This window comes from Poecilia reticulata, chromosome 4 (assembly GCF_904066995.2).
Source record: "Poecilia reticulata chromosome 4, P_reticulata-male-v2, whole genome shotgun sequence".
Lineage (NCBI taxonomy): Eukaryota > Metazoa > Chordata > Actinopteri > Cyprinodontiformes > Poeciliidae > Poecilia > Poecilia reticulata.
In genome coordinates, this window is record NC_088833.1 from 19,027,270 (window position 1) to 19,050,145 (window position 22,876).

General features: G+C 39.6%; 1 protein-coding gene across 2 annotated transcripts; it reads right to left on the bottom strand.

The window, feature by feature from the left end:
- Window positions 1-348: 348 nt before the first annotated feature.
- LOC103463548 (guanine nucleotide-binding protein subunit alpha-14-like) lies at window positions 349-21,324 on the bottom strand. Of its 2 annotated transcripts, none has more exons than XM_081606433.1 (8): window positions 21,059-21,324; window positions 20,579-20,751; window positions 14,132-14,316; window positions 12,499-12,653; window positions 10,850-10,978; window positions 10,037-10,166; window positions 8,123-8,276; window positions 349-774 (listed from the first exon to the last, which is right to left on the bottom strand). In XM_081606433.1, the coding sequence occupies exons 2-8, from the start codon at window positions 20,727-20,729 to the stop codon at window positions 650-652; spliced, it is 1,029 nt and encodes a 342-aa protein (XP_081462559.1). In that variant the 5' UTR covers window positions 20,730-20,751; window positions 21,059-21,324; the 3' UTR covers window positions 349-649. The 2 variants fall into 2 exon arrangements, with proteins under 2 accessions (XP_081462559.1, XP_008405164.1); XM_008406942.3 differs by lacking the exon at window positions 349-774 and adding an exon at window positions 2,591-4,916 and having other exon boundaries at window positions 21,059-21,322.
- Window positions 21,325-22,876: the final 1,552 nt, after the last annotated feature.

A 22,876-nucleotide genomic window follows, 5' to 3' on the forward strand; every position in this document is an offset into this window, starting at 1 on the left:
TATCTTGAAGTTTGTAGTTATGACAAAATGTGCAGAGATTCAAGTGTTATTCAAGGGACTGTGGATTTTAAAGAATAGAAACGACATACAATGTTGTAAATGTTTTACTTTTGACTAAATTGACACAAATCTGAAATTTCTTAGCAGCAGATGAAACACTTCTGTTCTGTTCAACGTCTTTTAATATTGGGATTGATGCACAGCAGTCAGGTATCCTAATTACAACCTGTTAAGAAGTGTGTGTGTGTGTGTGTGTGCGCGTGTGTGCGTGCGTGTGTGTGTGCGTGTGTGTGTGTGCGTGTGTGTGTGTTTGTGTGAGGCCGGAGCACGGTGAGCGAGATGTTGGCTACAAAAGGGCCAGCTGCTGCTTTAAACGCTGGAGCTGTTTTAGGAAGCCAAGAGGTGATTCATGCTGGAAAATTGATTCATTTCTTGTGCTGATAAGCAGCTTCTCTCTTTGTCCTCTCATGCTGCAGGGGCTTTGAAAGGGGCCCCTGAACGACGTGTCTGTTGTCACAGAGAAAAGAAGCAGGTTGGAAAAACACAACGACAGCAATAATCTTACAAATGAAGCACCGTAAACACAGGTCAGCGTCACAGAACCTTTAATCAGTCAGTGTACTGCAAGTCTGCACGCCAGTGAACATTATCAACATAATTGGGTCTGGAGGTGTTTCAGAGTTACCGGTGAATCCAGACGGGTTGGTTGGAGAATCCTCACCTGCGTGTGCGTTTGATGAAAGCAAAAGCAGACGTTCACTTTGCTTTGAGGAGCTGCAGAGGAAATGGAGGAACTTCTTATCGGTATGCAGCAGTCCACAACAAGGAGACCGGCTGCATAAAATAAAAATTATAAACCACCCACTTTGTGCGTGGGTGTCCGTTCCAGTTCAAACCTCTGCACTGATGGAAAGGTGAGAGACTAACATGAATATATTAGTTGAGATTTGGTCCTGAGCAACGTTGTCTTTTCCTCCCGATCATTAAGACGTTGTGAGTCAGAGAAGTTCATCGTTGGGTCACACAGAAGACAAATAAATATAACTAAAGCTGAATGCCAGTGGTAGAATATTGTTTTCAAGACTGGAACCTCAATCTTTGCTTTTCTACAAAAACTGAACTTAAGATTGTCCGACAAATCAGAAAGACACAAGTAAAAGACCGTGCACTCTTTGTTCTTCGTCAGAGTGAACATGAAAATGTTTTATTTTTGCTAATAATGAATAGGGAAAGCAGATGAATAATTCATGTCAGCGTCTGATATGCAATTCCTGAAAATTCCCATCAGAATTTTTTCAGCATCTATTTATCTAGATAGTAATAAGACTCTTTGATGGCGGTTCGCGTCAGCGCCTGTGTGAACACAAGGCAGCTGGAGGTTATTAATGTAATTAAGGATACAAACAGTTCATAGTCTGGATACAGCAGATGTTCATGTCTGCTTTCAGTGCTGTAAGAACTCGGCTTTATTCTCACAAAAAACTGCGATTTTCATGTGACTTGCATGAGCTTTGTTTTTGCTGTCATCAGTAATGAATGCTTGGTTCTATCCTTACAAAACTATGACATTGAGCTTGTGCCTTGCATTTCGTTGGGATAAGAAGCCTTAAAATACTTGATCATCTCTTTCCTGTTCCCTGTTTTCAGAGAAAACGTGAATTGAATTTCCAGAGCAAATCAAACGGTTCTGCACCCTTCTGAGATATCGACAGAGAAATCCTTGTTGATTCCACAGAAATCGATTCCCATGTGTTATTGCTCATTTGTGATCGCCTCCATAACGTTAATATCGCTTCCAGCCAGAAAGAAAATATTGGTAAAAACAGAAGATTGCCTTAAACCAAAAGGGTTTAAAATGGTCAGATATTTGTTGTGACCTTCATCCTGTCAACATGTCAGTCCAGATCAAATTCAACGTCCAACAGTAAAGATGCAGGAAGGCGATCTTAGAGGGTTTCTTCGTTTGCTCTACATCTTCTAACATCGTTGACATTTAAGGCAGAATGTAAACAGTTTGGTGCAAGTTTAATAATAATGTCTGGTCACACAGCTGTCAATTATTTTGCATGAACGCATGTCTGAAACAGACATCTACCCAGAGACAGACAGATTCGGTCCAACAGATGAGAATATCAAGTCATGTAGATGACAGTCACCGTGGCGACTTCCTCATGCTTTCTGTGGCATCCAGACAGTCTGTCTAAGGTTGCCTTTTGGGTATTATTTGTATGCATGTTTTGTAGTTGTATTGTTTTTTTGTTTTTTTTAGTCAGAAGGGGAAAAGTGACAGACTTTTGTTTCCAGAAGCAATCTGTCCCTCGCTAATGAGGAACCGCTTTTCTCCTGCCAGCGAAAGACGCGGCGCTGGGGTTTCACACGCTGACACCGCGGTGGAAGGTTTCTCATCTGCGTTGCTTTCCCAGTCTGCACCACAGACAAACATACACGACATATGGAAATGGCTGCTGCGTGCGTGTCAGTCCGATGCAAATCCAGCAGCGTTCCTGTTTGCAAACCCCCGGCATCAGCGAGTCTCTGACACCGAGCAGAGAGGCAAGGAGACAAACAAAAGCAAGCAGGTGAGAGTGTGTGTGAGTGTTTTAAGATTTTCTCTTTAATATCAACTATAAAAACATGTTTTTATTCTCCCTCCACCAGACTCTACACAAATGTATTACTGCCTCCAAAGGGGGGCAGGTCAGTCACTGGCACTCTCTGGTCACAGTCTATGTCCAGCAGGTAAACAATTATTACAAATTCAAGACTTACAAATGAATCAAGAACAGCAGTCATGTACAGAGGGCGTCTGTATTTGTGTCAAATGCATCGTAAAGAATCAGAAAAGTGGATTTTAATGCTCTGCTCCAATGAGCTTTACATTCAGGTCAGATAGTTTTATGATTTTAAATTATTGTTATTATTTTTTTTACGACTTTTGGACTCTTGAAATTGATACAAGACAGATGAAAAACACAATTTAAACCGATATGAGGCTGAGTTATTATTGCACTTTAATCAACCTTTGTTTTATTTACCCTTTAATGTTATTAAAGTGCAGGAGTACAATTATCTGACCGTTTCAAGTAGGTCACCACTTTATATTTCAGCCACTGACAGACTTCTACATTCCTCTTTCTCTCAGTTATATACATAGAAAATACCCAAAAAGAGATTTGAAAGCTTGGATTAACAGATTGGAGGCTTTTTTTTTTTTTTGCACCTCCAGGCAGCAATAATGAATTGGCAACACTGAGATAAAACATACCTGCCCATAAAATGAAGAAGCATAAGCATAGTAGATAACATTGAATGTTCCCAGCAAATGATGAAAAGTATCCAGATTTCAGGCAAAGTCCACCAGATTTTCAGACATCAAGCTCCATCGGAGCCCACAGCATCACAGATTATCCACCGTGCTCGACAGTGGGATTGAGATCCTTTTCCATAAATCGACTCCAGGACTCACCGGGAGTGTTTGTCACCAAAAAACAACAAAAAAACAATAAAAAAACTGAAGTTTTCAGTTGCAGGATGATACATTTTCTTTGATATTATCTTAAATTAAATATGTATATAATTTAAGGGTTTGTACACGTCCTTCGCAGGGGTACAGGCAAGTCTGTAGACTTCTGCATAAGTCAACTATAAATCCCTCCTGAAAAACTGTGTCCGCATAGTGTTTCTCCTCTGTCACTAAAAACCACAGATGCAATAATAAATCGCCCAAAGTTGAGTTCAGCTGATTTCCCCCTGACACAACAAATACTGAAAAATCAGTCTTTTCTTCCGGCTATTCACTAAATGCTTCTAAAACATAAAATCCCATCATGTTCAGTCTCCTAATGCATCAACCAAAACATGTACTTTGGCAAGCATTTTTGCCATTTCTTCATTTTTTCTTTTAAAAGATTGAAGAATGGGTTCAGATTTGAATTGGCAAGTCAAACCTCAAACAAAACTGGAAATCAGAAGCAGAAAAAAAACTCAATAAGTGCCTTTTTTAAAACTCAAAACAGGCTTGGAAAAAACATTCATCTGAGCAGCTTGACAGTGTAGCTTTTAACACATTAAGCAGTAAATTCATCAGCCAAATTCAGTGTAGTGCAGCAGCTTCCATTTCAAGAATTTGACCTGCTTTTGGGTCTTAGTTGTAGAGATGCATTATATTTACAAGATTCATAATGGATTATTAAAAGAAAAAAACAGCTTATTCCAATAAATATCTGTCCTAACAGTTCTCATTTTGGTGAAAAATGTGGACTTTTACAGGCTTCTATGTTATCTGTCTGCACCTGCAGCTGTTCATGTGTGCACTGCAGCAGTGGAGTGCATGACCCCATCTCCACCACTAATGGCCACGCTGTACTTCATAGCGTCTCTACTTCAGCGTCATTTACAGAGCAACATGCATAACGTATGACCCAAACGCTTCTTTTGTAAAGCAACCCTACCGATAAACACAGTTTGTGATTCAAACTACGTGATTCCAGGTTCTATTACAGATCTTCATGTTCTGAAATCCAGATGCGAGTGAAGAAATAATCCCCCCTGCTGCTCCGTTAAAAACCCATAAAACATGACAGTCGGAGAGGATTTCATACGGAAAGAGTTCTTCGTGTGAGAAAGAGTTCAGTCGCTGCTTTCAGTCCTGTCAGCGTGACGGATGTGGGGAACCGTCGCGTCTCCTTCTGCCTCACGACGCTGAGTGAAAGTTCACAGGACTCCGTAGTCCCTTAGCGACTTGAGCAGGACCGTGTCCCTTATGTCGGTGAAAACCTTGCGGATGTTGTTGGTGTCTGTAGCACAAGTGAAGTGTGGGTACATGGTCTTCCACACCCGGGTTTCTTGGTTCATGGAACGCTGCTCGTACATTTTGAGGATGTACTGCTTTGCTAGCTCAGCGTTCTGCTTTTCACCTGCAAGACGATGGTAGACGTTGGAGGGAAAGACAAAAATCTCTGCTGAGTACCAGTGGGAGTTTAAAAAGCCAAAATACATGACAGAAAACCATTTGTGTTTTGTTTTTGTTTTTTAGGGGCATTAGATTAAATTAGGGAAGCTAAAGAATTGAGCCACAGTCACCCCACATGTAGCACTGTTGAAGCTATTATTCCTTAAAACATCCTCATAATGTTCATATTCTGTAGCTACTTAGTTAAAAATGAAAGATAACAACCATTCATATCCTAGAATTATTTTCATTATTGTTTTACCCTAATTGCATATTTCAACTGATCGTTAAACCGATTATTTAAAAATATTACAGAAGGTAAACATTTTCATTCCTTATTGTTTAGACTTTATGTAGGATAAGGGGAAAATGTGTATAGTATCACTATAGCAGAAACAGTGCTGTCATTTGGTTTCAAAATCAATTCAAACTTTCCTCAAATACAAGTTGAGTTTTATGTAAACTTTATTGGATTGAACTGAGTTGTTTCCTTTGAAACAACATCAGCCAAATGAAACCAGTTCAGGATAGAGTCTGGATTCTCACCCCACATCAGTGTTTGACCTCACAGATGCACTTTAGGAAAAATTGTCCATGACTGAAGTTTGTGGGAAGTTTTCCCGGAAGAGCAGAAGCCATTCCAGTCAAATCCAGCTACGATTTGACTGGAAATATTTTTCGCCGTTGAAACAATGTGCCAAATATGCTGTGCACTCATGCAAATGGCCTGTGTAGCACTTTACCAAGTCCAGAAGAGTCCGAAAGTAACATTCAGTCAATCACCTATTCACACACATACTCTGGTGACTGGATGAACTTCCATCTTATGAATTTCAGATATTCTTCATTTAATCATTTAATGTTGATTGTTATTCAGTGTTTTTTTTTATTCTTATTTTTTTTTATTCTTATTTTGTCCTCAACTTGTTAACTTTAAATATTTCCTCAGCAGCTGCTGCACAATTTTCTGTCCTGCTCAAGGTCAAGGACTGGAGAGATAATGACTAAAATACCTTTTTGTTGATTTTAAATCTATTTGTGTGTAGATTTTGTCGTGACATGTTTCGGGTCAGAGTAGCGCGTCCTGCTCAAACAGACAAGTTAATGAGTCTAAACAATCAAGATGCGAAATGGCTAAAACGCCGTAACTAGAAGCTGAATTAAACACTATTATTATATTGTTGTTTTTAATTGCTTAAGAGCAAGTGAAATCTAGTTTCTCAGTGTCAGAGAACGGCGTCGGGAAGCGAAGCTACTTAACAGCAGTGCTTTCAAATGCAGTTACAGCCGCAGTAATAAGGGCCACGCAGTCTCCACACAGGAACACAACAGCATTAGCAGCAAACAGCAGCCAGCAGTAGGAGCTGCTCGGAGTTGTCATTAAGGTTAAATTGACATCAAGAAGCTTGACCCTGTATGAGTCATTATTTTACCGCGCTAATGCTGCTGGTAAAACACAGTGGGTGCACTGCAGATGCACACAAGTGTTCGCTCACAGTCACTAAGTCTAACCCTAAGCCACCTGACACACAAACACACGGCTAATACGTACGGTACACCTGAAAGGGGGGGGGGTTGTTCGGGTGGTGGTGCAGGGCTGGCAGGGAACAAAGTACCTGTCTGTAGTTGCCAAGGGAAACAGAGGGAGAGAGGGTGGAGGTGATGGAGTTGAGGGGGGGAGCGATGAGACGCCATAGAGCCTCTTTACACCAGCAGAACCGAAGGTAAGCTGATCAAGAGCACCTGAAGGCACCATTTATTACTGAGGACGGAGGGCAGAAAGAGACAGGAGAAGGAAGGAATGAAGAAAAGAGGAAAGAAAGGCAGAAGATAAAGAGGGAAGGCAAGGGTGGAAGAAGGAAGGAGAGAAAAATGCAGGAATAGAAAGCAGCAAGGATGCAGGGATAACAAAAGGAACAAAAAACAAAGGAGCAAAAATGAAGAGAAGCAAAAAAGTGAGGAGGAACATACAGAAAGAACTGAAGGTGAAAAGAAGAGACTGCAGAAACAAGAAAGGAAAGAACAAAAGAAAGTATGGAAAAGTAGAACGGGGAGGAGAAAAGCAAAACATGAATGATGGAAGAAGGAAATATAAAAGGAGGAATGTAAGAAAATAAGTAAAAAAGGAATAAAATATTTAAAAGGAAGAAGGTAGGAAAAGGAAGAAAACGAGTCAAGAAGGAAGCAGGGAGAAAGGGATGATAAAACAGAAAAAAGAGGGGAGGAAAGAAAATATAGAGGGAAGGACAGGAGCAATGAGCACAGGAAGGAAATGAAGAAAAGAAAAAGTAGAAAGTCGGGAAGAAAAACGAAGAATGTAAGGAAAAATGGAAGATCGAGCAAACAAGCATACAAAGAAGAGAAGAATGAAGGAGGGGAAATAGATGACAGAAAAGAAAGAGGAAGGACTATGGAATGAAAAAGTAAGGAGGGACAAGGGAAGGCAGACAGAAAAAGGAAGGAGAAATGAAAATGTTGAAGGAGAGAAAAAGATCAGAACAGAAGTAAAAGATAAAGACTGAAAAGTGTGACGAAAGTAGAAAAAGAAAAAAGAAGGGGCAAAAAGAAAAAACAGAAATGGAGGAAAGATGATTATGACAATAGCAAAGGAAGAAAGACAGAAAGGAGGAGGAGGAAGAGTCGCAGTGGGGCTGAAATCACTTTGTCAATATTTTTGGTGAATAATTCATTATTTCTGCAGAACATTATGAGACAGTTACAAGTCAGAGGCAAATTGACCAGAGGACAAACGGCATCACAGCCCTCATGTCCCTGCAGTGGTCCTGTCCGCTCTGTGATGAGAATAAACAGCTGCCACTGAGCGCACTGATGGCACTGAAATTGACTGATAACCTGACTCTGACTCAACACTGGTGCAATTTCTGCTCTGAATGTTTGAACATTTTCCAGCAAGCTTTAAAAAAAAATGCAGTCGTTTAGTAATGTCAGATTGCGCTCAAACTCCAACACACACACGCACAAAATAAGACGAGTTAAATTACCAGCTGTTAAAAAAAAAACATTTAAAAAACAGCTGCTAAACTTTTTAATCTCTTCTGGTGAACACACACATATAATTTCATCCGTTAACGTCTCCGCCTCCTTCTGTAAACTCAACGTTGTATTTGTGGCGGTAAATGAAAACCAAAAGCACATCTTAGAACAACGAACCTGTGAAACTTTCAAAGTATTTCCCCAGATCCGACGTCCGGATCTTGTCTTCCAGGATGTCAGTCTTGTTGAGGAAGAGGATGATGGAGGTGTTGTGGAACCAGGCAGAATGGATGGTGGTGTAGAACAGAGCCAGACTCTCCTGCATGCGGTTCTGAGGAACACACAGTCAGCTTAACATGTTTTGGTTCTGCAGAAGACGTGCAAGTTTTTCTTTTCTTCTTTATCCCTTAATAACACAATTTTCACAAGGAGCCAGAAAACATGAGCTGCAGCAGTTTGGCTTTTTGGGTAGATGGGGGCGAAACTGGAGGAAGGAATAATGTAAACAAAGAGCAAGGGGAAGAAAATGAGCAACAGACCAACATGGAGGTTAATGAATGCTGTGGGAGACCAAAAAGAGTCTGGGAGAGATAACAGGTTTAGTCATAGCATGGGAGGAAAGAAGAGAGCACCAGGAGGCTGAGAGGAGAGCAGGACGTGTGTTGTACGACAGTGCCACCTGCAGGAGGAAGGATGCAATTACAAAAACAAAGGACTACAACTACAGATTACAACTAAATATAAAAAGATAAATAAGTAACACAGTAAAACGTAAAGTGTTAGTAAATTGCTTATTATTGAAGCATCCAAGTTAGGCTGAGTTAATTATCTGCAGTGTTTTAGGGATTTATTTATTTTTTTTATACTGCTGGTCTTAGATTCTAGATTATGAACAGTTTCTGTTGTTTTACATAAGATAGATGCACTAATGATTCTGGAAGCAGAGGAGACAACAAAGCTACAAGCGGTGAAGCCTCATCCTGTCTGTCTTGTCCTTCAGTCTGTGAGTATAATCTAGGACTGGTTGGGTCAGATTTCAGGAGAGTCAAGTGCTGAGGCGTTTGTCTGCTTGTCAACACCAAGAAATAATGTCGGAGCATGATTACTGGCTCTCTTTATCTGGATGACCTCAAAACAATAGACTCTTCATAATGAGTTTGGTTTCTGAAACCTGTGTTCAGGTTTTCTACAAAACTTTTTTATAGGCTTTAACTGATGAAACGTTATAAAATTGGAACTAAAACTAGAAAAAAAGGTATTAAGCTACAGCATAAAGAAACAAAACATGTATTGATCTTTTCCCACATTTTTTAAATTTAATACATTTTCCAGATATACTGGAAAATGTGTCACGGCTGGCTGTGTGTTTGGTTTTGTTGACTTGCTGGAAGACGAACCTCGGTTTGAAATCGGCTGTGACCTTTTATGAGTTTTCTCTAAAGACTGCTACATATTTAGCTTCATTCATTGCCCCTTTAACTCTGTCCAGTTTCCCTGTTCCTGTTCATGTCCCACATCATGACACTGCCACCACTGTGCTAGTTTTCTGCTTCTCCTGTCTTGGAAAGAACACACTAACAATTACTTCAACTGTATTTATTTCAGGGTTTTGGAATAAAGAGGACTGAATGCAAATGGGCAACAACTTTCAGGTTTTTTATCTGTAAAATATTTTTTGAGTTATGCACCCTTGTCCTTCCAGGTCTACGATAGATAAACACAGAAAGGTTTGTGAAATAAGAAGTATAAAATGTGTAAATAAAGCAGAATTTTAATAAAGGACTTTAGCAAAATCCTGAAAATCTGATGGAATATTTCATTCCGACTTTTCAAATGCTTCCCAAAGCTCAAGATCACAAACAGCTCAAATAATCAAAATGTTTAACACTGCTCTAATCATCTGAAGCATCTGATTTTAAAGCCGAAACCATCTCAGAGTCTCCATAATTAAGGAAATGCAGCAGGTATGCATTGGAAATATGATATAAATATGATTCAAGAGAAGAAATGGATTCATAAAATAGCTCTTATTTTATCCGCTTCCTGCTTGAGCTAACAGAGTGAAGGGAGAAGAGAGCAAACTCCTCTTACGATGGTCTCTCTCTCCTCCAGGACCTGGTCGTACTCGCTGAGGGATGCCAGGAAGATGAGCGAGGTCACATTTTCAAAGCAGTGGATCCACTTCCGACGCTCCGATTTCTGGCCGCCAACATCCACAATCCTGAGGGAGGGAAGAAGAAAGAGAAGTAAGTAGTAAGAACAAACGTTGTTTCTTGACACTTTTTTTTTTTTTTATGTCGCTGTTTAAACCAGTCAAGTTCTATTTAAGAATCGTGTCATTAATTATTGGGGCAGAAAAACAATGAATTGTGTGGAACTGTCCCAGTTCTCACAGATCATTCTCACGCCTACAAACTCTGACGAAGCTGCAAAAAACCAGGCGGCGAATTTAGGACGTTCTTCACACTGACGATATGTGACGCCTCCGACCGATCGCTGTGTCAGAAAGGAAGCAGACACCTCCTCCAGTTTTCAAAAAACAAAATCAAATATAAAAACAGGAAAAAAGCTAGCAAAAAGAAAAAGAAGAATTATGTTAAAAATATGTCCAGGACGGGCTACTCATTCCCTTTCAAAGCTGCTCGGTGTTTGTGTCGCCCGTGAAGGTTTAAACCTTTAATGGTAGAAACCCTCATATGTGGGATTTGGATCAAAATCAAACACAAAATGGACACTTCACCTCTCAGCACAAACTCTGCAGAGAGGCAATTAGAAACGTGATCCTACTGTGTCCAAGCAGACGCGAGCAAACAAAGCCTCAACAGTATTTCATTCACAGCAGCGTGAATAGCGCTGGTATTGGATTTGTCCCTGTGAGAGGGCGGTAATGTGAGGCCCGGCCACCTTAGCGTGATGTTCTTGATGGTGAAGGAGTAGTCGTGGATGCCCGTAGTGGGAAACCGAACACGCAGCACGTCCTGCTCCGTGGGGATGTAATCGTGGGCCGAGATCCGCTCCAAGTTGTTCAGGTAGCTGAAAGACAGAGAGACTTGGTGAAAACACTGCTGCTGTTTGCTTTACATGAAGCTTTTGTAAGACAAACTGAAAGTGACAGGAGACAAGTGATAAATTGGTGAGGGAAAAAAAAAGTGTGATTAAAAAACACAAGAAGCGGGTGGGGAGAGCCCACATTGACCTGTGTGCAAACAGCATGTTTATGGCCGGTGTTGAAACAAGCTGTCATTAGCCGGTGTTGACCGACTGTCCCTTATCGAGCACACATCGCGATGACAGAGCTGCTTGGCAAACAGGACGATGCAGCAATAGAAAAGAGGGACTAAAGAGAACCGGCCGGACCCGGGCTTTGTTCTGATCCTGAGTCATTCTCTGAACGTCGGGTTCACACCCACTGCTATACGTTACACCGTGACGAGAAACAGTCGGTAAACTCTGCACTCTGACATTTAGAGCTGCGTGAGCCCACAAAAACACAGAGTTGGTCAGGAAGACGCCCTCTAGTGTTGAAATACACAACAAATCTGTGATGGTTTTGCTTCTCGAGGTGAAACTGTGGAAAAAAAAGAAGACGACTCAAATTTCATTTCAGAAATCAAAAACCAAAAAAATAAAAAATTTGGAATCAAATTTATTCAAACATTGAAATTAAATGTGTTTCTATTTGTTAATATCTAATTTGAGAATCAATTTACAAAATAAGCATGATTATTATTTTTTGTTTTTTTCCCTAACAACTAATATGTTTAATAGATCTATCAATCAAAACTACAAATTCTCATCATTTTCAATTCACAAACTTTCAGTATGATGTATTTTAAATCACTGTTTTTGAGATGAATACAAATCAAATCCAGATTAGGCACATGAGCTCTGATACAGAAGGAGGAACTCGTAATTCTTTCCATTCCTGTTTAATTAAAAACCGTCAACTTTGAACTTCTCCTTCCACTCAACCTTTCATTGATATGTAACTTCTTGTTGTTAATATTTTATGTAACCCTCTTTTACCAATAGGACTTTGTCTTCTCCTACAAATTTAGATAAGTGGTAGCTTACAGAGAGAATTAATGCATTATTTCTACATTTCTAAAGGTTTAAGTCTGGAGACATGGAGGATATGGAAGAAGGTTAATTTTGTGTTTTGTGTTTTGATTTGGTCATACACATTGAATGATGACCAGTTTTCTAGTACTCAGATTTGTGTCAATGTCCTGCTTTTAATAATAATAATAATAATAATAATAATAATAATAATAATAATAATAATAATAATAATAATAATAATAATAATAATAATAATCCTTTCACTTTTTATCACTCCAGGGGGAAATAGTTGTGGCACCAGTAAATTTACTAAAACAACCATTTCTTAACGTGGTGTTCATACTTTGAGACGCAGTCATCTGGTAAGACTTTTCACATTTCTGACATTGCAGAGACACTTCATCACGCCACTGCCTCTCATTCCCAGTCCAGTCACGCTGACTGCAGCTCATTTTTCTCCTCTAGAATAAGTGTGTTTTAGTTTTACTCACTACTCGGTGGAGTCCAGGAGCTGATACTCGCAGCGGCGGCTGTAGCAGATCCGTATTCCTTGGTCTGACCAGAGGCGGCGGATGGCATCCACGTATCTCCTCTCCAGGAGGACAATGTGCACCGTGTTCACATCCTGCAGCCACCTGGCGAACCTCTAGAGAGCAAACATGGGACGGTGAGAGAAGCGTTTCAGACGCTTGCAAAGACATGGACTACGACAACAATAATCGATCTCTCAATATAATCGATACTAGAAAAATAAATGATTCAGAGATACTCATTTGCCAAAGAACTGCTGCAAGTTTTAAACGCTGCTAACATTGCAAGTACGTCCAGGAAAACCTGAGCGACGCTCTTTATCCGACTGTTTGGAGATTATTTCCCCATGAGGCAGAGGATCCCACATGCTGACGTTGCAACACTGACGTTTGAGAGCAACTTGAAAAGTTCAGTAAAACTCCTGTACAACAAAACCTAACAATATTATCTTAGTAAAAATTAAGTTCGTGGACACAAGCAACCCAGTCGGTGCCGCTCGTCTGCGCAGCTTTTCGAGTGTGTAGCCTCTCTGTCTTCACGTAGATGCTGCAGGTTCTTTTCCGACCACATCAGGATGCGCGTGTTTTTGTTTGATTCATAAATGCCTTTTTCTCATTGCATGCACAATCCAATCAGTCATTAAGGGTTTTTTACCTGATGTCTTCACACCTGTGTTTATATGTGAGCATTCAAGTGTAACCAAGTGCAACCGTACGTATTTATACTGGCCAAGATTTATGTGTGGGCGCAGCTCGTCTGCGGCTGCTGTTCTGACCAATTATCAGAAAGACAGAAATTGTGCAAGGGTGCTGCTAAATACGTTTGCATGTAGTAGATCCTTGTTTATGCTTTAAAAATAATGTGTTGTGTAGTAGAACAAATTGACAGTCAAATGGAAGCATACAGTAGAAAACTAAAGATAAGTATTTATAATAACATTTTTAAAATTGCAGAACTGAATCAAAACTACACACTTCCATAAAGGATAATAACACTGATGTTAAATGTTATCTTGTCTACTTTCTCCAAACAGTGACGTCCTACGTAAAGTATATATATATATATTTTTTTTTTTAATTCAGCTTAATTGTTCTTTTTTTTTGGTAGTGCCCTAACTATGTAAATCAAAAATGTTTAGTCATATTGTCATTAATCATAGTTTTACTCTCAACCAGGAAGAAGCCTTTTAATCAAAAAATGCTGCCACGATATTGAAAACGGTATCAAATATTTGTTGTTGTATCGGTATCGAGTTTGAAATTGTCTTGTGACAACTCCTTTGAATTGAAAGACAGATCAACACTTTCTGCCTATTTAGTCCTCTAATGGTTTCCTATTAGAAGGCTAATAAGAAACCATTAGCGCTCTGTCTTCACGTAGATGCTGCAGGCTCTTTTCCGACCACAACAGGATGCACATGTTTTTGTTTGAGTCATAAATGCCTTTTTCTTATTGCATGCACAATCCAATCAGTCATTAAAGTGTTTTTTTTACCTGATGCCTTCACACCTGTGTTTATATGTGAGCATTCAAGTGTAACCAAGTGCAACCGGCCGTATTTATGCTGGCCGAGATTTATGTGTGGGGCTCTACCTCGTTCTCAGGGCTGGTGTAAGGGATTCTGAGCGTGGTCATGGCTCCGGTCATGGCTTTGATGGCAGTGAAGATGTTCTGGTAGATACACTTAGCGAAGGCCTTCCGCTCCTCTTCGGAGAAGCCTCGGCCGTGGATGATCTTCATCTGTCGGAGGAAGGTGGTTTTCCCACTTTCTCCAGTTCCTGAAGAAGCAATAGCAATGGGATTATTAAGTGAGATATATTTAAATCCTTCACCATTAGTAATGCCAGCCATGTCTGTAGTAATGACTTCTCTTTTACACTATACATTGCTCTGGTTTTCTGCCACGTTCTAGACAAACAGATTATGCGATGAACCAAAAAAAAAAAAAAAAGGGCCAGATTTTGAAATTTTAAATTTTCTCTCAATCAGTTCTTATTGGTCAGAATTTATTCTACCAATAACCAAATTTAAAGGAGCGTTTTTGTTGCCATTGGAGACAAATGAACTAAAAGGTTCTCATTTCTGCTCAGTAATTGCATCAATCAACAGCATTTGCCATGATGCACTTCTTTTCATTTTGTAAGTCAAACAAAAGCCAAAAACAGCATTACAAATGCATTAATGTTTAAATGAGTTAGCCTGTACGATCTTTTAATTCCTTCATTTTTTCAGCACTTTTTTTTTGTTTCATGTGTCCAGAACGGGGAGACCAGAGCTCAAAGAAAGGCGTCAGTGGGATGTTCGCTCAGTGAGTCAGACCAGAACCGACCAGGGGGAGAATCAGTGTTTCAGTGCGTACTTCCTCACAGCCTCTGACAACTGCTGCTCAGAAGTATCCATCCTGCTCTCTGTCTGAAAAACCGGCCTCCTTAAGTTGAGCAGCTGTTGCTAATTTCCACATAAAAAATGCAGCCATGAAACTTTCATCAGTTGCACAATAGTTTCACATATGAAACGTTCACCAGGAGGGGCTGTGGCAAGAAGGGATGCAAGACCGGCTGAGGCCAAGGAGGCTTCCCGCTCCTCTGAGACAATGAGATCCGATTCTGACAGTTCAGATTCTGCAGAGCCCTGTGTGCCCTCTATAAACCTACACAGAGTATAAAATGATGTGCTTTCATATACAGTGGGCACAAATAGCCTGGTTCTACTAATCCCCCCCCCCCCCCTTTCGTACATATTTTATAGTTTTCTTTACTCAGGAAGGTAATTTGTGGTCCGTTATATAAACAAGCATGTGTGTGTAATTCTTGACAGAATCTTCATTTCTGAAGATCATTTCTACAAGCTTTGTGGTTGTAGAAATGTTTTTTCTCAGCAGGAACCAGGGTACATATGGCTCTTTGATTTGTAAAGGTTGGTTCAGAACAAAGGAAATCCTCCCTCACTAGTTTCGGTCTGATTTTCTCATCAAGTTTTGAGAAATGTAAAATTTGTTACATTTCTCTTGTCACATATTTTATGTAACTAGTGACACCCTGAAACGGTGCATAAATGCCATGGCTTTTTGCACCCTTCTCCTGACTGATATCTTTATACAATGAAACCCTTTTGATTCTTTGTAAGCTGGCCTATGGCTTGAATATCTTATTATATCAGCAGAACTTTATATCAAATTAACCAAAAAAAAAATATTTCTGGTCCAAGAGGCTGCAAACATGAGCAACCAGCTTATTGCAGCTTTTTATTTTTAAATGCTTTCCTCTAATACATTTTTGTTTGTTTGTTTTGCACTTGAATTGCGCAAGGTATGATGGCATGTGAAAAAATATTTTGAATTTATTTTTCAAATACAAATGTTTAAATCCCACAGACCTGGGGGGGAAAAAGCATCTCCAGTTTCAGTAAGGAAGGTAGGAACTCTTACTTATAAGATTAGACCTGAAAGCTTCCGCGTTTGATAAAGCTGACTCTAATGAACCATGTCTCCATTGGAGAGCTGAGCAGCGTTTTCTTCACGCAACCCTTTTATTATGGATTTTAAGAGGAGTTTTATGAGGGAGCAAAGTCAGAAAGGTAGGGAAAATATAAAAATATCATTACCCCCACTACCATGATGATTAGCACTGCTGCGGGTTAATGAGGTCTGAGCAGCCTCCACCTAGGTGACATCATGCAAATGTTTCAAATGTATTTTGTTTGATTTGCAGTCATTAAGAGAGATGCCGCGCCTTCAGGTTCTGTTGCTTCAGGTTTCCTTTCCCTTCCTTTTAATACCGGGTTGTTCACTTCATCAATGAACTGAATCGGTCCCACAACTCAGATCCTCTACGCGAGAAGGGTCTTTGGAGTGATAATGACTTTTTATAAGCCTGTTGTTGCCTTTCCAGTTGGTTTTGTTGTTGTTTGCCAGGGAGCAGGCAGCTCCGACCAGGAGAGGAGACTAAAGAAGAGCCCTGCACTTTTTTTTTCTGTCTTTGCAAATTGCTTTAACAATTGAATTTCCATGCTGTGGGGTTAATACAGTCAAGTCCTATCTTCTCTTATCGTATCTTCCATGACTGTCTGGCCGGAGATGTTTACACTGTGAAGAAAAGACTTTGATTTCCAAAGCTGACTGTTGCGCCTGGTGTGAGTCTGACTGAACCACTCAAAAGTAGAGGAGGTTTAGAAACTGAATTTGAAGTGTTTTTTCTGTTATTTAACTTTGAGTTTGATTGAAAACTATTCACGTACATAGATTTTGATTGAAAATACTTTTAAGATACTTTCTTTCAACAGGGAATTTTGTTTCTGAGACAAGCATCCTTTACAGACAATAAAGCAGTGCAAAAAGAATTTGGAAAAAAAATAAATATTTTGCTGAAAAGTCTTTACTGGTTCTACAGCAGTCAGGTATTTGCAGATCAGCTTTTTGAATGTTTTCAGTGGAACTTGAACAATATATTTTTGCTGATGAGCTCTTGACGCGTCAGGTTGGAAAGTCTTTCCATCACCCTAATCTATGCAGATAAAAACAACCCAAGAGGCGGCGAAGCAGAACAATAACAAAACAACTTCAGCCTTTTACATCACAAACTGATTAATGTCATCTTTGCTTTTTTTTTTTTTTTTTACAATGGCTAAACCTAATTCCTGTTTAACTGAAAACATCACAGCACCAATGACCTGACTTTAGCATCAGGCACAAATACTCTGCAGTTTCTCTTAATACTTGTCAAACAAATCTTATCTCACCTTGTGCACATCTGGACTTTTTTTTGTGCAAGACTGAAGCTTCTGACTAGACTGTCTCTGATGTAAAATTTCACACAGCTTTACTCAAAACAGGGAGAGAAAATGAGGTTAAAATGCTATGAAGACCTGAACAAAAGTGGGACACTTGGTCTCTTTCCTGTCCTCTCGTCCCCCAGTCAGTCACTGCAGATGGACGCTCATAATAAGGCTTGATGTTCTGTGAGTTTCTTTCTGTTAAAATGGACTGATCCCTCCAGCCAGCACCTCGTACTTGCTCTCTCTGTGAAGTAAAGATCTGATATATCAAGGTTTCCCTACGTTTTTGCTGACCAATCTGAAGGTTTTCTGAACGTTTACTTGAATTGAGCCAGTTTATGTTTGAAGCAAATTGTCTTGAGATTATTTTTACTGTGGATCTTAACTCTAGAAATGCAGTGAACTGACTTGTTATTGCTGTCATGAACGTTATGTGACCCAGAACACAGAGCCACTCTCTTTCCTTAGTTCTGCCAACATTGAAAACAAATACAATGCAGACAAATACAAAACAGATACATTGATTGAGACGTTAAGTGGGCATACAAAGCTGATTCTAAACGTTGCATTTCCGGTGTAAAATGTGGTCCAAGAGGAAATCAGTGTTGTCCTCCACCACATGCATTTCCCCAGGGAAACAGGTTTCGTCCGATTCCTTCTCATTTTATAATCCCAGTCATCTTCTGTCCATTTTTCTGCAGCTTCTCCGTGTTCAGCCTCCTGTTCACCACTGGTTCGTATTCCAGCAGTAAATTACTTTGAATATTTCTGTGGAGACTTTGAAGTGTAACAGGAGGTCAAAGTGTCCAGACTGAAGACAAACTGCTACGTTCTTTATCCTCCAGACATTTTCTTACTCCGTTGCCAGCTAGTATATTTTGTGGTTTTGATTGTTTCAGGTTGGACTTTTTCAGGAAATGTGGCTTTATCGCTCTAAAAAATGTCTACCAGCAGTGAATCACAAGTTAATTTGGCTTGAATTTTAATTGTAATTTGACACGAGGATCAGAAACTAAATAATTGGAATGCATTACCATTTTCAGATAATAATTTACCAATAAATCATTTTGTCCACAAGATTTAAGCATTTTTATTATGAGCAAGTTGCTTTAGTACAATTGAGCCCAAAATGATTCACTCCTCTGACAGATTTTGGGTATAAATAGTGAATTGTTTGTACTTGTATCGTGCTTTATCAAGTCCAGAGGTCCCCACAGTACTTTACACCACATTCACCCATTTACGAACATTCACACACTGATGAATACAATAAACTGGTGTGCAGTAGTTTACATTGGAGGGTAAAAAAATGGAGGTACAAATATGGTGGAAACATGAGACTAATGCAGTGTGCATGAAAGTCCACATATTTCTGTTAAAATTACATCTTTTGAATGTAAAAAAAATAAAACCGTGATTAAAAGGTGTGTTTCATTTTATGTAAAGTGCATGCTTTAACATGTAAAATAACATAAAAAATAGAAGTGAAATAACGTAAATGCACAAGTGACCACACCCTTTGCTAAACCACCTTCTGGTTCACTTCCAGCATTCAGTCTTCAGTTTTTAGAACTAAACGTCACAATTATTCAGGTGTTTTAAAGATTTTATGAACAATAGATCTTAAAGGCAATATTATATTTCACATTTCAAGCCTTATTATTGTTTTTTGTTTGTTTTTTTGCTGCATGTCACTACACACTAAGTGCTACTTATATCAGCTGATAACCAGTCCATTTAAAAGCCTCATTAAAGCTCTGAAGAAAACCAATTATTCAACGAGATCCTCAAAGCAAGCTGAGAAACAACACATGAAACATCAATAAAATGCTTTGGGTGATGGCTTTAATTCAGAGGAATGAAGGGACTGGCAATCCGTAACATGACACCAGCACCGTTTATCAACAGGATCTACAGCGTCTCATCAAACCGACCACTTTAAGCCGGAGACGATCTCCGAACTTGTTGATTTTTGCTGCGCTTTCCAAACAACACTTTCCAAGAATGATTCACCGAGCAGCAGGAAGCTGTGTGAAACGCTATCAAGATTTTACAGACAGCCCTGTTCCCATATACGCACAGTCACACAGTCACTCGGGCAATAAGACAGGGAAATAATTTGATGTTATTGTTTACAGGATCTCTACACTGTGTCAGGATTTCCCCTAATCCTGGTTCATTCCTGTTATCTGTTTAGCTTGCTAATATTGGACTGAAATACAACCCTAGTGGGTCAACATGTGAGTTATGCTACTTTCAAAATGATATGTTATTAGATGGAAAACTGCACAAAGAGCCAAATGTATAAATATAAAGATTGATGAATGGAGTGATGGAGAGAGGGAAGACTAAATGGGACAAATAGTAGGACAGGTTAATGGGCAGAACATTGAGACAAAAAGAGACAGTGCATCAAGTGTGGAAATGTTTGCTTTTTCATATTTTTAATTTTATGTTTTAAGTTATCCAGACACGGAAAGCACTTGAAGTAAGTAACTAAAATTTTATCTGCATTGCACCTTTCGCAGATAAAATCACAAAGAGTTTTTTAAAAAAAAAACACTTAGGAAAAACACATCAAAATAACATCAAATTGATTAAACATCTGTCTGTGTAAATATGTTAATTTATTTTAGTCGTATTTAAATTCTAAATAAATTCTAGTCTAACAGAGCACCTAGCAGAAAAATGTCCTGCTTCAAAAAATTTGCCAAAATATTCAGGACCAACCTGAACTTTTCTAGTTTACTAGGATGAGCGATCGCATCAGGAAATGTCGGCTGGCAAAAGCTTCAAAACTGCCATAACTTTGAATCAATTTACAGCACAGAGCCACACACATGTGTAATCTCAGCTCTAATTATTTTCAACTGTTTGTACCAGTTCATATTTTTTTATTTGTTATAAATATCTAAATTAAATCATCAGGGTGAAACACTGCCCCTGTCAGCAGGACCCCAAGTTGTTTAACCAATCCTGGCTCACAGATTTCAGGGATGTGTGTGTCCAAGCACTGCTTTCAGCTCTAATCTACACCATTCTTCACATACTCTCAAAGTGGCACATGCCTTACATAGTTTCTGCCTCATTTCGCGCAGCTGCCAAACAGGCCGAACAGTTTGCGGCTGAACACAGGATAATCCAGGGCGTCATCCCCACATCCTTTAATTGCATTTCGCAATTGCCCGTAACTTTCTTCTTCGTGCCTTTCGCTTTGATTTTGTGCCGTCGTGTGTTTGATCGCAGGTGCAGCGTTGCTGTACTCACCCAGCAGCAGGATTTTAATCTCTCGTCTCTCCTTCTTCTTCTGCTGCCTGAGGATCCTCTTGATCTCTTTGTCCACAGCGATGGCGGTCTTCTCATCCTCCGACAGACAGCACACGCAGGTGCGGTAGATCCAGTCACAGCACCCCGCCATGGACAAAACTGATAAAATCCACCTGTTGCCAGAATAATCACATGGTATAAACCAGAACTTATAATAGCATGTTATAAACTAGGGCGTCGCTTTAATTTTGACTCAACTTGCCATGATTTATTCCATCACACATTAAGGATATTTACTTGAAACTCTCTATACAGACTCGGTTAACTTTAAACCTTTTAAAACCTTTACTGTGGTGTTGTGTTTTTAACTTTGACGCTTTTTACAGCGTTTATTTCAGATATAACAACCAGAGCTAACCTATTTACCTGTCTCTTTTAAAGGCCAAGGTGGACTTCAGCTACTTAAGCGTATCTCCTTACCTCCAATCAGAGCTTCAAACTTCCTGGAGATGGTGCAGGTACAGGCTCCGACTGCTTTACGCAATCCATTTCCCACCCAGTCTTCCCCTGGCCTCTCCTCTCTCCTCCTGCCGGCTACCCGCGAACACCTGCCGTCATTCCCTCCAGCTGATGCCGGGCTTCAGCGTCTTTCTCCCGGTCAATCCGCTCTGGAAGGTCTGCCGCGCCTACACAGGAATGCGCCGTCTCCCCTGATCGGTTGAGCGCTCTGTGAAACTGGAATGCGCGCAGCGTGAAGCGCAGCAAATTTAAGCGGAAAACACGCAAAACCCGCCTCCACAATAAGAGCGTACGGCTTCCATTCTATGTCTCCGGTAAGCCATGGGGTGTGTTCCTCATTTAACCAGGAAAAGTAACTGATGGAGATTAAAAATCTCTTTTCCAAGAGTGACAGCAGCATAAAACATATATAAAATATAAAATCTAAGACCAAATACACACACACACACACATAAACATAACCAAGAAAAAGCTCACAATTACACATTAGGGCAGTTTCAGAAGCCAAGAGATATGATCTCTCGGTCACTGGAATTGATTTAAAGTACCCCAAGGAACGAACAAGACATGATAACTTTAAGTTCCTCTCCAAATTATTCCAGGTGGCAAAGGTGGAAAAGTTTAAAAGCCTTTTTATCAAGATCATTTCTGACCTATGATGTCCTGAGAGTGTAGGCTGTAAATGGCTGAAACTTCTAGGCAAAAGTGATCATAAATATATAGATGTCCAGGGATTCATTTATAAAATAAAAACCAGCGAGTGGGAAAGTCTGCAGTCAGAAAAAAAAGGACAATTTACTGTAGCATAGAAAGTGGAGCAATAATGGCTGACTGTTTTTTTTTATGACAGTCAGTCATAAAAAAACAGGTCACAATGATATACAGCATCCGAGCTTTTCAAATGCTGAGCTGAAGAGTTCATAAATAGTCGATCCACATAATCTACCAGGAACAGAGTGGTTGAAATAATGACATGTCTGATATGTAACATTTATTTTCTTTTCCAGCTGTTTTGTTTAATTTAGAATATCTAATTTTTAAAATTGTTTTACACTGTCACTGAAAGTTCAACAAATTGAAGAGTATGCGGTGATTAAAGATGAGGCAGAATAGTTTTGTACGTGGTTCTTGTCTTGATAACGGTCACACCCTGGGTTTATTGTTCCAAAGTAAATAGGGGACTCTGAACTGTGACAGCTGTGAAAGCTTCCAGGTGGTTGAAACAAAACAAACTAATTAATAGTAAAACTTTATTTTGAAAGTACCAGCCCAGAAGTAGACTCTTTGTGAATTCCTTTGGCTTTGCGGTGTTATGACTGAGGGTGCAGAGACTGCGGATAAAGTTTCGGCCGCTGCAGGAGCTCACTGCTTCACGTTTCAGCCCGGTCCGAGAGAAACCACGGACCGCAAACATTTTGTTTTACTTTTATTTCTAACATAACTGGACAGCAGATTTGCACTGCTGTGTGTCGATATTTGATTGTTTTCCTGTGAATTTGAGGAGTTGATACGTTCGTTAGAAGTTTATTCTTAATTATGCAAACTAAAGGACATATCTGCTGTATTAAAAACCATATTAGGCACCTACGACATGCTAAATGTTGCAATACATCACACTGGGCAAAAAATATCACCATAGTAAAGACTTATGAGACACTATGCAGCAGAATTTCAAAGCTAAGATTTTCTATTTTTTATTTATACAGTTACATTTCTTTGTTTTTTAATTCTATTTTTTTAAGTGTACAACAGATATTTAGACACATTGTCTCCTTGGAT

What these genes read in the sequence shown, in the direction of transcription:
- LOC103463548 (XM_008406942.3), bottom strand. Translation starts at nt 20,729, where the DNA reads ATGGCGGGGTGCTGTGACTGGATCTACCGCACCTGCGTGTGCTGTCTG. An exon ending in TGGAGGAGAGAGAGACCATC is followed by an intron (nt 8,277 to 10,036) that starts GTAAGAGGAGTT and finishes TGTGTTCCTCAG; the next exon opens with AACCGCATGCAGGAGAGTCT. An exon ending in ATACTTTGAAAGTTTCACAG is followed by an intron (nt 4,917 to 8,122) that starts GTTCGTTGTTCT and finishes ATCGTCTTGCAG; the next exon opens with GTGAAAAGCAGAACGCTGAG.